Source organism: Scyliorhinus torazame, chromosome 16 (genome assembly GCF_047496885.1).
Source record: "Scyliorhinus torazame isolate Kashiwa2021f chromosome 16, sScyTor2.1, whole genome shotgun sequence".
Taxonomy (NCBI): Eukaryota; Metazoa; Chordata; class Chondrichthyes; order Carcharhiniformes; family Scyliorhinidae; genus Scyliorhinus; species Scyliorhinus torazame.
Window position 1 is genome coordinate 10,684,847 of NC_092722.1, and position 15,701 is coordinate 10,700,547.

The 15,701-nt window shown below is 44.2% G+C and overlaps 1 protein-coding gene across 2 annotated transcripts in view; it reads left to right on the forward strand.

The window, feature by feature from the left end:
* The first annotated feature begins 921 nt into the window (after positions 1 to 921).
* eno1a (enolase 1a, (alpha)) overlaps positions 922 to 15,701 on the forward strand; it is a 49,233-nt gene continuing 34,453 nt past the window's right edge. For both annotated transcript variants that reach the window (XM_072477927.1, XM_072477926.1), the window contains exons 1-2: positions 922 to 1,077; positions 8,167 to 8,264. In XM_072477927.1, the coding sequence (XP_072334028.1) occupies positions 8,180 to 8,264 (85 nt within the window). In that variant the 5' untranslated portion in view covers positions 922 to 1,077; positions 8,167 to 8,179. The remainder of the gene's footprint in view (positions 1,078 to 8,166; positions 8,265 to 15,701) is intronic.

A 15,701-nucleotide genomic window follows, 5' to 3' on the forward strand; every position in this document is an offset into this window, starting at 1 on the left:
TATTGCCTTTTTTACATGCCTTTTCTATCTCCTGATTTATTTTCTGCCCCACATCCTGACTCCTGATAAGGGCCTTGTACATAACTCCCATCAGGGTATTTTTACCTTGGCGATTCCTCAACTCTACCCACACAGATTCTATATCTTCTGATCCTATATCGCTTCTTGCAATCGATTTAACTTCATTCCTTAATAACAATGCAACCCCGCCCCCTCTGCCTGTCCTTTCTTTAGGACACATATCCTTGGATATTTAAATCCCTGTCCTGATCCCTTTGTAGTCACGTCTCTGTGATGTCCACAACATCATATCCGCCAATTTCAATGTGCGCAACAAGCTCATTTACCTTGTTTTGTACGTATACTGCGTGCATTTAGATACAACCCCCTCAGTCCTGAATTGACCACCTCCCTTCTCATACTTGTCACCATTTTTGCTCTGCCTGAGGCTAGAGTCCTGCCACCTTCTAATAATAATAATAATCTTTATGTCACAAGTAGGCTTACATTAACACTCCAATGCGAAAAGCCGTTAGTGGTCTTCTATACTCTGTTCTATTACGTGGTCTGGAAACGTTACTAACCTTTCTTGAGCCCTCGGCTCCTTTAACCAGTTGAAAGGCCTCATCATTAACCTGCACTTCTACCCTTTCCTTTAACTTTGATTTTCTAATACTCCATACAACTGCACTTTTCCCCCTCCCCCACCATTTAGCTTAAAGCTCTATCTACAGCCCTAGTTATACAATGGGCCGAATGGCCTCCTCCTGCACTGTCAGGATCCTATGGATAGAATTACTTTATTTTAATAAGAGGAACACCGACCCTCAATTCCAACTTATGCTAAGTGTTGGTCTAACTCTGGACTCTGTGCCCAAGGCTCAGCAACTCAGGGTGGAGTGGAGACTGTCACACATATCCCGGTTTCCTGGGTTACTGATTGTTACGCGCTGGAAGGAGCCAATAAGAGCGGCGGCTGCGGCTCAGGCGGTCTCTTTGTTGCGGTTCCGCTCACAGGGGCTCGGCACTCGGCCGTCCTTGCCGCGTTCTCTGTCTCGCCTCTCTGTCTGCAAACAGGTACGATCCACGCTGCGCTCCTCTTCTCTCTCTCCCTGGGCTGGGAACCGAGCTGCTTTCCACCTTGTGTGTGTTTTTGTGAAAAAGTTGCACCCTTTTTAATGTAGTTTACAAGTTCCTTCCCCACTCGGGCGAGCCAGCAGCGACTCATTCATAACAGGTGAAGGAGACCGTTCGGCCCCTCCAGTCCGTTCCGGCTCAGTTAATTCACCTTCAACCAACTTCATTTCAATTTTTAAAAAATATATAAATCTTGGGTTGGTGGGAGGGCCAGTTAACTGCTCAAAACTATTGACTAAATGAATGAATTATTTTAATAATGTTTAGAATGGATACATTTGTGTAAATCCGTGTCAGAAAGTTTCCAATTGAATTAACAGCATTGGCCTCTGCAGAGCTGATTCAGAATGTCTTTTTTCCTGTTGGGTTTACCATGTTATCCAGCAAAGCTCCGGGCATTTTACCTTTTTTTTTAATGTGTAGGCTCGACCTCTGGTTTCTTAAAAAGAAATAATCCAAGTATTTTGCAGATCTAAACAGAGCGTTAACTGGTGCAGAAAATATGGAAAGTATTCCATCGATGGTTACCAATCTGACCAGACTAAAAATAGGGAAATCCTATATATCTGCTGGTGTGTATTCAGTCATTGGGAAATTGTTCTTGGATACTGCAAATGGAGCTGTAAATAAAGAAACCGTTTCTTACAAAGATCTACAGGAAAAGGTGGTTTTTAATTGGTTGCTGTTTGCATAAGTGCTGTTGCACATTTCTCTGGCACAGACCGGTTATTTTTCTTCAATTTATACAGTAAATCTGGCTTGTAGAGTGACCATTACTGAACTTTTAGCCACTTTGAGATTCTTATTGATACAACTTGCGGTAAACGTTTTGAGTTCCGCAAGTTCCCAGACTTGGCAACGCCAGTAGATTGCTGAGAGAGTAGCAATGGTCCAAATGCCTTCCTTCGCTTTAACTAGTAACTAATCTTTCGTCCTCTATTCCTGCAACCCAGTTTAATCTGCATGCAAGTTGTTGAGTGAGTCTCACTTGGAACATGGCAACCTGCTGATCTGTAGGGGAAGGTCACATTCAGTATTGACGTACAATCCCACATTAGTGCTGATAACAATGATTGGCATAAAAATGACTTGCAGTACTATTGCATTTTAAAAAAATTGTTTTTCAATATGTGAAACTAACAGAACCCAGGATACTTTAATCTCGGCTGCACCTGGCCCCTCTCCTGTAACCCTTAAAGATATTTTTGTCGCATTGATTATTTACATGCCCTCTTTGCTGGTTCCCATGGAAAACACTCCATAAATGTATTTTATTGCAAAGCTCTGCGGCACACGTTCTGCAGTGCACTAAGCTCCACTGGCCCAGAACTCTTGCATCCAATATCCTGTATTGGTTCCCAGTTCCTCATTGCATTACATTTAAAATCCTTGTCTACAACTATTTCCTGCCCCGCCCCCTTATTTCAGTCCCGTCCCTGAGAACTCCAGTCTTCTAACTTTAGCGACCTGCTTTATACCACCTCGAGTGACTATATTTTCAGCAGCTTTGGCCCAATTCTTAGGAACTCGCTTCTAAAGTTTTCTCCACTCAATCAAGCTTTTGGCTACCCAACTCCCTGATCCCTCCTATCCTGGTGTGCTTTCTCTTTGTATGTCCCGAGTCAGGAATTGCATTGGGGTGTGGATAGTGTTAATTATCAATGGTCAATATGCATCCTTCCGCTACAGATATATAAAACGTTAAACTTTTAACTGGAGCATTTAAAAACAAAAAATAACATTGTGATTGAAAGTGTTTCATGTCCCAGTTATCTGTAAAGCAACTAGGCCAGCATGTTGCCAAATCTTAATTGGACACTCTAATTTTCACTCTCTGCTCACTGTAATTAGAGAAATTCTATTATTGAAGGTACGTTCACTTTGTTTTAATTGGGTTTTTGAGAGCAGCATTTTAGTGGCTAAAAATTATTAAACCTTTCAGTGAATCATCCAATGGAAATACTTGCCAATTCGTGAAAAAAATCTGAATTGTTCAATCCAGCAGTGAGCTGTTTGAAATGTTATAAAGAAATTGACAACTAGGTAGATGTTGGATATAACTTGACAAAAATGGCTAGCACTGTCGCTTCACAGCTCCCAGGTTCGATTCCCGGCTTGGGTCACTGTGCGGAGTCTGCATGTTCTCCCCGTGTCTGCGTGGGTTTCCTCCGGGTGCTCCGGTTTCCTCCCACAAGCCCTGAAAGACATGCTTGTTGGGTGAATTGGACATTCTGAATTCTCCCTCAGTGTACCCGAACAGGCACCGTGGTGACTAGGGGATTTTCACAGTAACTTCATTGCAGTGTTGATGTAAGCCTACTTGTGACAATAAAGATTATTATTATTATTATTATTATTATTATTATTAAGTATCTTCCAGAAATGTCCTAGACTAGAATACAAGCCAAAGAAACCATTTTGTTGCTGCTGGATGTGTATTATAGAAAGGAATTAAGGATGCTGTTGATCATCTGTCAATGCATGTGAAGTATAACTTATTCATCATTCTGTTACATTTTTGCCTCTTGCTAAGGTTTTTTTGTCTGGTGATTGTAGCAAATTAATCACCCAGTCAGTTCAAACATGACATCCTGAATGTGTGCGCAAGTATAAATCCAGGTTATTAGGGATCATTATTGAAGTTGGTTTGTCTTTATGGTGCTCTGGGATTAATGCCATGTGAACTGTTGAACATTTTTCTTTACAAGGTAAAGGGCCTCTGAATATTGTACTTCAAACTGTGGCACTAACCTTCGTACAACGGATTTTCTCAAGCCTGAGAAACCCCGCCATTGTCGCTAAAACATACCCGTGATTTTGGGGGGCTCCCAGTCCCTCCAGGATAATAAGACCTGTTTCCGGGCTACCAAGTAGGCAAAAGGCCAAAACGTCAGCCTCTCTCGCCCCCTGGACTCTCGGGTCTTCCAACACTCCAAATATCGCCACCTCTGGACTCGGCGCCACCCTCATTTTCATAAATGTGGTTCATTCTTAAATGCTTCCTGGAATGGCCTCGTAAGCCTCCCAGTTCAAAGGTAAATGGGGATGGGCAATAGATGCTGGTCTAGCCAGCAACACCAATATCCCATGAATGATTTAAGTTACAGTATATATCCTGTGCAGAATTAATTAACCTGATATTAACAATGGCAGGTGTGGCAAAGCCTTAAAAAAAAAAATAATTCATTCATAAGTAAATGCAAAGGAATGGATTAATGGACTAGCGAATGCAAAGGATGGGACTTCTACAAATTTCCCTGGCCCGGTGAAACCCACCTGCTTAAAAAAATTGCATTTATGTAGCGCCATTCATGACTTCAGGATGTCTCTAAGTACTTTGCAACCAATGAAGCACAACCACTGCTTTAGTGTAGGAAATGTGACATATTAATTAGGTACAGGCAATTCCCACAAACAGGAATGCAATATTGACCAGATAATCTGATTCCCACAAACAGGAATGCAATATTGACCAGATAATCCAATTCCCACAAACAGGAATGCAATATTGACCAGATAATCTGACTCCCACAAACAGGAATGCAATATTGACCAGATAATCTGATTCCCACAAACAGGAATGCAATATTGACCAGATAATCTGATTCCCACAAACAGGAATGCAATATTGACCAGATAATCCAATTCCCACAAATAGGAATGCAATATTGACCAGATAATCTGATTCCCACAAACGGGAATGCAATATTGACCAGATAATCAGATTCCCACAAACAGGAATGCAATATTGACCAGATAATCCGATTCCCACAAACAGGAATGCGATATTGACGAGATAATCTGTGTGAAATGTTATCCGAGGGATAAATAATGGACACGACCATGTGGATAACTCTGCACTTTTTTCAAAATAGTGCATGGGATTGTTTACATCCATGCAAAGGTGTGTCAACCTAGATTACTTTTCTTTAATTCTTTCGTGGAACCTGGATGTCACTGGTGAGAAATCTAGGTTGACACACCTAGTCATGAATGGTGCTATATAAATGCAAGCGTTTTTTTTTAAAGCAGGGGGTTTTCAGCAAACTCCAGATGTACACGCTTGTAGAAAGAGGTTGGTGTGAATTGGACTGCTCTCGGTTTCTGAATCGGGTGGGAAAAGGGCCAGGACAGTTTGTGGACAGTATCATCCTTTTACTTTCGCTCGTCCATTAATCCATTCCTCTGCATTGACTTCCCTTCAAGAAGTGTTCAATTGGCTATAAAGTGCTTTGGGACATCTGAGGCTGTGAAAGGTGCTGTGTAAATGCAGGTCTGTCTATTCCATTTCTCCCATATTCTGCCCCTTGTCACAATCTCTAATATTGAGGCTAATTTAAAAGGGTGCCTCTTTCTGGTTTTTCAAATGCACAATCTGTTTTGTCAATGATCCAATGAATTTTATATATAATGTGCATGTTTTGCTTGGTGAGTGTGTTTCAAAAACCTATAATAAAAAGGTTCAGATTTTGATTCTCGCATAACCAGTGGGGGAAGCTATTTTGAAAGAGCGAACTGATGCTAATAAAGTCCTAATTTGTCACTTATCTGGCACTATGATGTAGCTCCCTGAATAAAATGTTCTGCAGTTGTATCTCCACCAAGGGAAAGACTAATCAATGGCTATGCCAACTATAAGTGGAAAAATTAGTTGAATGAATTCTGTCTGCAGTGCAATGGCGACAGGCTACCTATTTTGTGAGGGTTGTTCAGGTATTGAAAGCCGCTGATATCGTGAAGCCAAAGTTGAAGCATGTGCATACTCCTTTTTAAAATTGCTGATGTATTTGATGATTAAAATGTAATCCGAGAGCTGCAGCTCAAGGTGCTGGCATCGTGTTGAGGGTTTTAGCCAGGGAGGCGCACCACTATTTAAAATAGATGCTTAAAGTTATGGCAACACTGGTTCGGAGGTATAGATGATGTTTCGAACCAGGTAGTCCTGACGTCCTCTGGTGACGGACCTAATTTGTCCTTGTGGTGCCACTTCATGATTTGGAATGATAGAATTTACTTTGCAGAAGGAGGCTATTCATCCCATCGAGTCTGTACCGGTCCTTGGAAAGAGCACCCTACCTAAGCCCACACCTCCAGCCTATCCCTGTAACCCCACCTAACCATTGGATACGAAGAGGCAATTTAGCATGGCTAATTCACCTAACCTGCACACCTTTGAACTGTGGGTGGAGTCTGGAGCACCTGGAGGAAACCCACGCAGACACAGGGAGAAAGTGCAAACTCCGCACAGACAGTCTTCCAAGGCTGGAATTGAACCCGGGTTCCTGGCGCTGAGGTAGCAGTGCTAACTGCTGTGCCACCGTGCCGCCCTATGGATGTTGATTAAATGGCAGTGTGTTGATTAGAGTCCGATACTGATTGCTGGTGTGACACTTTTTTATTTGTTTATGGGATGTGGGAGTTGGTGGCTAGTCCAGCATTTATTGCCCACCCCTAATTGCCCTTTGTCCTGTAATAAGTGCCTGCGTAATAAAATTAGCTGTGCCCTCATTCTGCACTGACCAGTTTATCTAGAAAGTACTGGGGGATTTTACAGCTGGTAAGTAAATTGTCAAAACTGACGCAAACCCGAGGTATTGTGTACTTGCATAATTGCGTTCTAGAAGTAGAGAAATTAAATTGTTGTTCTCTTTATTCCTTCATGGATGCAGACCAGTTTGTTGCTATCTCTAATTGCCCTCAAACTGAGTGGCTGGCTGGGCCATTTCATTTTTTCTAAATTTTGAGTACCCAATTCTTTTTTTTTCCCAATTGGGAGCAATTTAGCGTGGCCAATCCACCTAACCTGCACATCTTTGGGTTGTGGGGGTGAATCCCACGCAGACACGGGGGAAAATGTGCAAACTCCACACGGACAGTGACCTGGGGCTGGGATCGAACCCGGGGCCTCGGTGCCATGAGGTATCCGTGCTAACCACTGCGCCACTGTGCCGCCCCAAGGCCGGGCCATTTCAGAGGGGGGCAATTAAGAGTCAACCACATTGCTGTGGATCTGGAATCACATGTCAGCCAGACTGGGTAAGGATGGCAGATTTCCTTCCCGAAATGACATGAGTGAACAAGATGGGGTTTTGGGGTAATCGATGATGATGCCTTTTATTGAGACCAGCTTTCAATTCCAGATTTTATTAATTGAACTTAAATTCCATCAGCTGCCATTGTGGGATTTGCCCCTGTGTCACCAAAGCCTTAACCTGGGCCTTTAGATTACTAGTCCATTGACATTGCCTCTATAGAGAGGCAGCTGCATGGTTGATCCCAGTAGTAAGTGTGAGATTTAGCACCCTGTCAGCATTGTACAGCAGGAATACCGTTAATATAACAGACCAACACATCCAGTGTTGGTTTGTGTTCTTGGGTCATCTCTGGAACCTTGTCCATGCCTGACCACCTTTTTTGTTTCAAATAAATTGATGATACTATCCGCAAATTATTTGTTGCATCGGGATGACTCTGAAAGGCTGCTGCTTTATTTTTGCGAGGGGGAGGGTTTAAGGAACTTTCTTTTCCTGACACTACCATGGTAGCGCTGTCTCCCAATTGTATAACTCCCAATTACAAAATTGTTGAACACCACTTCTGGTGGGACAAGACACACCCAGGGATGATGAAGGAGGAACCTCACCATTCACCTATTTTGAAGTTTGTTTAACAACCACTCTCTCAAGTCCTAAGTGCCTGCTCCTGGACCCGAGTTCCATACTGTCTAAGATGATGTCTTTCAGACGAGGCCTTAAACTGATGCCCCATCTACCCCATCAGGTGGATGTAAGAGATTCCATGGCATTGTTTACCCGATATCCTGGCCAATATTCATCCCTCATTACAAAAGCAGGTTACCTGCTCATTATCACATTGGGATCTTGTGTGTACAAATTGGCCGCTGTGATTCTTGGATTACCAACAGTGACTACACTTCAAAAAAAAATAAGTACTTAATTGTCTGTGAAGTGCTTTGGTAGTTTTGAAAGGTGCTATGTAAATGCAAGTTTTTGTTTTTCCCCTCCACAGAATCACCGCCGTCATGTCCATCTTGAAGATCCATGCCCGTGAGATCTTTGATTCGCGTGGTAACCCCACTGTGGAAGTGGATTTGTATACTGGAAAAGGTCAGCATTGCCTGGACTCTTGACAGTGCACCAACTTCTCCTGATTAACGCTGTATTGTATTCCAAACATGTTTTAATGGGCTACCAACAATCTCATATTCTGCTCCACAGAAAGCTGGCATAGATTTGATGGGCCCAATGGCCTCCATAGTAGTCCTACAGGACTATGCTGACTGGAAAGCAAGTTACTTTTGAAAGAGATTATTTCTATTTCTCGTTGTGTTGACAAATCGGTTAATGCTGCATAAAATGTGCACCATTTGGATGTTTCTTTTGATGTATTTGTGCCGTCCTTGAGCTGTGGTAGTTTCTTCAGCTCGATAATATTGTCCCGTTTAGGGCACCACACTTTAGGAAAGATATGAAGGCATTAGAGAGGGTGCAGAAAAGATTCGCAAGAATGGGTTCTAGGTACGAGGAACTTGAATTGTGTGGATAGAATGGAGAGTGGGACGAGGTGGGCTGCTCTTGCACAGAGAGCCAACTTGGACACGGCCATTTGGAAAATGTATTGCAAATTAGCTTGGTGACATTTTGATCTTTCAGAATAATGGCTTTAAGATGCCACAGAAACCCTATCCTATAAAACCAGACTTTCTGGCCCATTTTAAGCGACTCCATTAGAACAGCCTTGGGTTTATTGACTAAACAGTGGATTTGTGCTGGTGTTGGGTAGGTAGATGATTAGCCTTTGCCCACAAGGAACTGTAGCTGTCTCAGCCTATTGAAGACTGATTTTATAGCTTGAATGACACCTCTCCACAAATAGCATGGGGGAGGCCAAAGGGGCAGGTCTGCTTTAACCTGAAGCACAGGCTGGCCAACTGAGATGAGCAGACCCCGAGCCTATAATATTACCTCTATTTCTGTTGGAATGTTTTTGTAGTCAAATTAGTTTTAAAAATAAACCCCCGAGTCAAAATGCTTTCTTCGTGAGGAACTAAAATAACTGAACGCTTATTATAAACTCTGCTTTGTGGTTACTTCAAACGGGCCAGGAGCTTGGAACTGCTGATAGTAAAAAGTACAGTGGGTTTGTCCTTTTATAACCCATACAAACTTGCATCCTTAGGCATGAGAATGGCCTTTAGATAGCCACCTAATACAAGTTATCAAAGAGAATTGGACAACTATCTGAAGAGCAAATCTACAGAGAATTTGACCCTCCTCCTTAACTGCCAATGTGCCACTTTTTGCAATACAAGTGTGTTTGGATCAGCAGTTTAGATGTGATTGCTTGCTTCATGGTCTGGAAATTGCACATTCCAAAGTTGTGCAACAGTTCAATACATAACATTGATTTAGATTAGTTATCTTCCACCATGCTGCTCCGAGTAATATGGTTTTGAACAATTCCGGGTCGGGAAGGAACTAAACGTATCTGGTATGGTAGCGCCCTACTGAAGCCACTCCAGTTGCCATTTGATTTGTGGATTAGCATTTCCTGTGTTCAGCATTCATCTGCCTCTCACTGGTTGAAGGAGACGGTGCAGGATGTAACCGAGTCTCTTGCTGACTTAATACATTTCCCTGAGACTGATGTAAACCCCAGAGAATAGAAGCAATGACATTGCCAGTGTCGAGCTCTGTAACTTGGCTCAAAGATAAATATAGCAGCCTGTTCAGTAATTCGACCTGCTTTACTGTGAGGTCTCGGACCGTATATTAAGACTTGGAGACCTTTTGCACTCGATAGCACTTGATCTGCTGTGGGTTCTCGGGACACAAATTTAGGTACGGAATAAACTGAGCAAAGGAGCTCTGTGTGGAATTGAAGTGAATGCTGGATCCCTTCAATCACAACCCTAAGCTGACAAATCCCCATGTCTCATATTAATCCTTGGGCTTCAAACTGAGTGTTTTCTTGAGATAACTAAGCATTTTGAAAATGTAAAGCTATTTACAAAGGCGAGGGTAGCAGGAGAGGCACCGAGTGATGCAGCGGATCAAAAACGTTGCCCCTTTTTTCCTTTCTGAAGCATGAGTTCGAATCCATTCTCAGCCCGAGCTGCATAACGGGAATATATTTAAAAGGTAGCTTCGAAGCAAACTTTTTAACCCAGTTCAATTTTCAATTGAGCCAAGTATTTCACTCATTGCAACGTGCATTGTTTTTCATAGCTGCCCTTAAATTGAGGGGTTTGCTGAGGCAAATAGAGGAGAAAGCATTTCCATTGGTGAGTCAGTAACTGGAGATTATAAGAAGTGTAATATGATCATCGATGGAACAAAGAGGTTAGGAGGGAACCTTTTCATCCAGAGGGACGTTAAGAAATGAAATACCCTGAAACAATGGTGGAAACGATATCCATAGTAGCTCTTGAAAGGAGAGTGGCTAAATATTTGAAGAAGAAAAACAAACCACCGAGAGGTTAAATGCAAACTGCAAGTGGATGGGACTAAATGGGCATCTCCAGCCGGGACAGGCCAAATGGTCTCGTGCATTCAGAACGTTACAGCAGATTAATTTTGGTTGCAGGATTTGAGACGAGTGTGGAATAAGGGTTTTTTGGACAAGCTGTTATCACCTGCCTTGGGCGCGTGACAGTCGAATGCTGAGCAAGCATTGCTTTGTGTGGGATTTCAGACGTTGAAATTGAAGGCTGAACTGTTTGATGTTGAGTCCAATTTTCTTGAATTGTAACAACCAGACACACACACACACACACTTACAATTTGGAATAGAAATTGAAACCATTACTTGGGGAAGTCTATAGACATTTTCTTTCACTGAATTATAGTTTGGAAAACAGGGATTATACATAATGAATGTTTCATCTTTAACTCCTGTCTCCAGTTGTAACATCAGGATTAAAATCTTTAATTTGAGAGCAGCCATTTCAATTCTTAGTTAGCTTCAATTTTCTCCAGGTCAGTCTAGTGCGCACCTTTTGTCTATGCACACACCTTAACCCACATACTTTACAGGGTGTTGCCTATTGCTCCAAGGGCAAGGTGGGCGACTCCAAATCAATTTTCTGTGGCTTGGTGCTTTGAAAACGGAAACAGCTGTCGTTGGATCAGGTTTCCATTTTTAATCTGGATGTCGGTATGTTGATTCCTCAGCTGACTTGCTTTCAACCTAGTTGATCTATATAAACCTTTCCTCCAAAATTAGGGAACGTCCCTGCTGTACTGACATCTTGATGCAACTACGAGCTACTTGTATACATTGGTTGCCTCGAGACCAATGGTTCTCAAACGCTTTGCCTAATGGACCACCTAATTGCCCCATAATTGAGGGGGGGGGGGTGAATTGGGTACTCTAAAACATTTTTTTTAAATTATGGAAATTCAACACACTTTGCACTTTTGCATTCACGCATTGATTAAATAGCATAGGTAAATTATTGGTTTATGACTGAAACAAAGTACAGACTTTATATTATGAACATTAATATTGCAAGTGAACATATTTGAAACATTATAACAAATTATAACGTCATAATCTTCTGAAAAACTAATACCTACCTCACCACAATACTGATGAACCAAATTCATCGATAACATGTATATTATAAAGCTACATTTTGTTGCTTGCGTGAATGACAACAAATAATGCACACAGGTGGAATCTAGTTGTGACATTATGCAAGTGGTTGTAGCCACCCACATTGATTTTTTTTAAATAATATTTTATTGAAAATTTTTGGTCAACCAACACAGTACATTGTGCATCCTTTACACAACATTGTAACAATACAGATAATAATGACCTTTTTAAATTTAAACAAAAACAACAAATAAATAAATATTAAATAACAAAAAATAAAAACTAGCCCTAATTGGCAACTGCCTTGTCTCAGGCCACACACCCCCCCCCCCCCCCCAAAAGTCCTGGGCCGCTGCTGCTGCCTTCTTTGTTCTCCCCTATCTATCTTTCCGCAAGATATTCGACGAACGGTTGCCACCGCCTAGTAAACCCTTGAGCCGACCCCCTTAGGACGAACTTAATCCGCTCTAACTTTATGAACCCCGCCATATCATTTATCCAGGTCTCCACCCCCGGGGGCTTGGCTTCTTTCCACATTAGCAATATTCTGCGCCGGGCTACTAGGGACGCAAAGGCCAAAACATCGGCCTCTTTCGCCTCCTGCACTCCCGGCTCTTGTGCAACCCCAAATATAGCCAACCCCCAGCTTGGTTCGACCCGGACTCCTACTACTTTCGAAAGCACCTTTGTCACCCCCATCCAAAACCCCTGTAGTGCCGGGCATGACCAAAACATATGGGTATGATTCGCTGGGCTTCTCGAGCACCTCGCACACCTATCCTCCACCCCAAAAAATTTACTGAGCCGTGTTCCAGTCATATGTGCCTTGTGTAATACCTTAAACTGAATCAGGCTTAGCCTGGCGCACGAGGACGACGAGTTTACCCTGTTTAGGGCATCTGCCCACATCCCCTCCTCAATCTCCTCCCCTAGCTCTTCTTCCCATTTCCCTTTTAGTTCGTCCATCATAGTCTCCCCTTCGTCTCTCATTTCCCTATATATATCCGACACCTTACCGTCCCCCACCCATTTCTTTGAGATGACTCTGTCCTGCACCTCTTGTGTCGGGAGCTGCGGGAATTCCCTCACCTGTTGCCTCGCAAAAGCCCTCAATTGCATGTACCTGAATGCATTCCCTTGGGGCAACCCATATTTCTCGGTCAGCGCTCCCAGACTCGCAAACTTCCCATCCACAAATAGATCTTTCAATTGCGTTATACCTGCTCTTTGCCACATTCCATATCCCCCATCCATTCCCCCCGGGGCAAACCTATGGTTGTTTCTTATCGGGGACCCCCCCAGTGCTCCGGTCTTTCCCCTATGTCGTCTCCACTGTCCCCAAATCTTCAGTGTAGCTACCACCACCGGACTCGTGGTATAGTTCCTTGGTGAGAACGGCAATGGGGCTGTCACCATAGCCTGCAGGCTGGTCCCCCTACAGGACGCCCTCTCTAATCTCTTCCACGCCGCTCCTTCCTCCTCTCCCATCCACTTACTCACCATTGAAATATTAGCGGCCCAATAATACTCACTTAGGCTCGGTAGTGCCAGCCCCCCCCTATCCCTACTACGCTGTAAGAATCCCTTCCTCACTCTCGGAGTCTTCCCGGCCCAAACAAAACCCATGATACTCTTTTCTATCCTTTTGAAAAAAGCCTTCGTGATCACCACCGGGAGACACTGAAACACAAAGAGGAATCTCGGGAGGACCACCATCTTAACCGCCTGCACCCTCCCTGCCATTGACAATGCTACCATATCCCATCTCTTGAAATCTTCCTCCATCTGTTCCACCAACCGCATCAAATTTAGCCTGTGCAATGTGCCCCAATTCTTAGCTATCTGGATCCCCAGGTAACGAAAGTCTCTTGTTACCTTCCTCAACTGTATAGAAGTATAGAAGTAGGTCTTCTATTTCTCTACTCTGCTCCCCTGGATGCACCACAAACAGCTCACTCTTCCCCATGTTCAATTTATACCCTGAGAAATCCCCAAACTCCCCAAGTATCCGCATTATTTCTGGCATCCCCTCCGCTGGATCCGCCACATATAGTAGCAGATCATCCGCATATAAAGATACCCGGTGTTCTTCTCCTCCCCTAAGTATTCCCCTCCATCCCTTGGAACCTCTCAGCGCTATCGCCAGGGGCTCAATCGCCAGTGCAAACAGTAATGGGGACAGAGGACATCCCTGCCTTGTCCCTCTATGGAGCCGAAAATATGCCGATCCCCGTCCATTCGTGACCACACTCGCCACTGGGGCCCTATACAACAGCTGCACCCATCTAACATACCCCTCTCCGAACCCAAATCTCCTCAACACCTCCCACAGATAATCCCACTCCACTCTATCAAATGCTTTCTCGGCATCCATCGCCACTACTATCTCCGTTTCACCCTCTGGTGGGGCCATCATCATTACCCCTAACAACCTCCGTATGTTCGTGTTCAGCTGTCTCCCCTTCACAAACCCAGTTTGGTCCTCATGAACCACCCCCGGGACACATTCCTCTATTCTCATTGCCATTACCTTGGCCAAGACCTTGGCATCTACATTGAGGAGGGAGATTGGTCTGTAGGACCCGCATTGTAGCGGATCCTTTTCCTTCTTTAAAAGAAGCGATATCGTTGCTTCTGACATAGTCGGGGGCAGTTGTCCCCTTTCCTTTGCCTCGTTAAAGGTCCTCGTCAGTAGCGGGGCGAGCAAGTCCAAATATTTTCTGTAAAATTCAACTGGGAATCCGTCCGGTCCCGGGGCCTTTCCCGTCTGCATGTTCCTAATTCCTTTCACCACTTCTTCTACCGTGATCTGTGCTCCCAATCCCATCCTTTCCTGCTCTTCCACCTTGGGAATTTCCAGCCGATCCAAAAACTCCATCATTCTCTCCCTCCCATCCGGGGGTTGAGCTTCATACAATTTTTTATAAAATGTCTTAAACACTTCATTCACTCTCTCCGCTCCCCGCTCCGTCTCTCCATCTTCGTCTCTCACCCCCCCCTATTTCCCTCGCTGCTCCCCTTTTCCTCAATTGGTGTGCCAGCAATCTGCTCGCCTTCTCTCCATATTCATACTGTACACCCTGCGCCTTCCTCCATTGTGCCTCTGCAGTGCCTGTGGTCAGCAAGTCAAATTCCACATGCAGCCTTTGCCTTTCCCTATACAGTCCCTCCTCCGGTGCTTCCGCATACTGTCTGTCCACCCTCAAAAGTTCTTGCAACAACCGCTCCCGTTCCTTACTCTCCTGCTTCCCTTTATGTGTCCTTATTGATAACAGCTCCCCCCTAACCACCGCCTTCAACGCCTCCCAGACCACTCCCACCTGAACCTCCCCATTGTCATTGAGTTCCAAGTACTTTTCAATGCATCCCCTCACCCTTAAGCACACCCCCTCATCCGCCATTAGTCCCATGTCCATTCTCCAGGGTGGACACCCTCTTGTTTCCTCCCCTATCTCCAAGTCTACCCAGTGTGGGGCATGATCCGAAATGGCTATAGCCGCATATTCCGTTCCCCTCACCCTCGGGATCAATGCCCTACCCAACACAAAAAAGTCTATGCTTGAATAGACTTTATGGACATAGGAGAAAAACGAGAACTCCTTACTCCTAGGTCTACTGAATCTCCACGGGTCCACCCCTCCCATCTGCTCCATAAAATCCTTAAGCAACTTGGCTGCTGCCGGCCTCCTACCAGTCCTGGACTTCGACCTATCCAGCCTTGGTTCCAACACCGTGTTAAAGTCTCCCCCCATTATCAGCTTTCCGGTCTCTAGGTCTGGGATGCGTCCTAGCATTCGCCTCATAAAATTGGCATCGTCCCAATTCGGGGCATACACGTTTACCAACACCACCATCTCTCCCTGTAATTTGCCACTCACCATCACGTATCTGCCCCCGTTATCCGCCACTATAGTCTTTGCCTCGAACATTACCCGCTTCCCCAC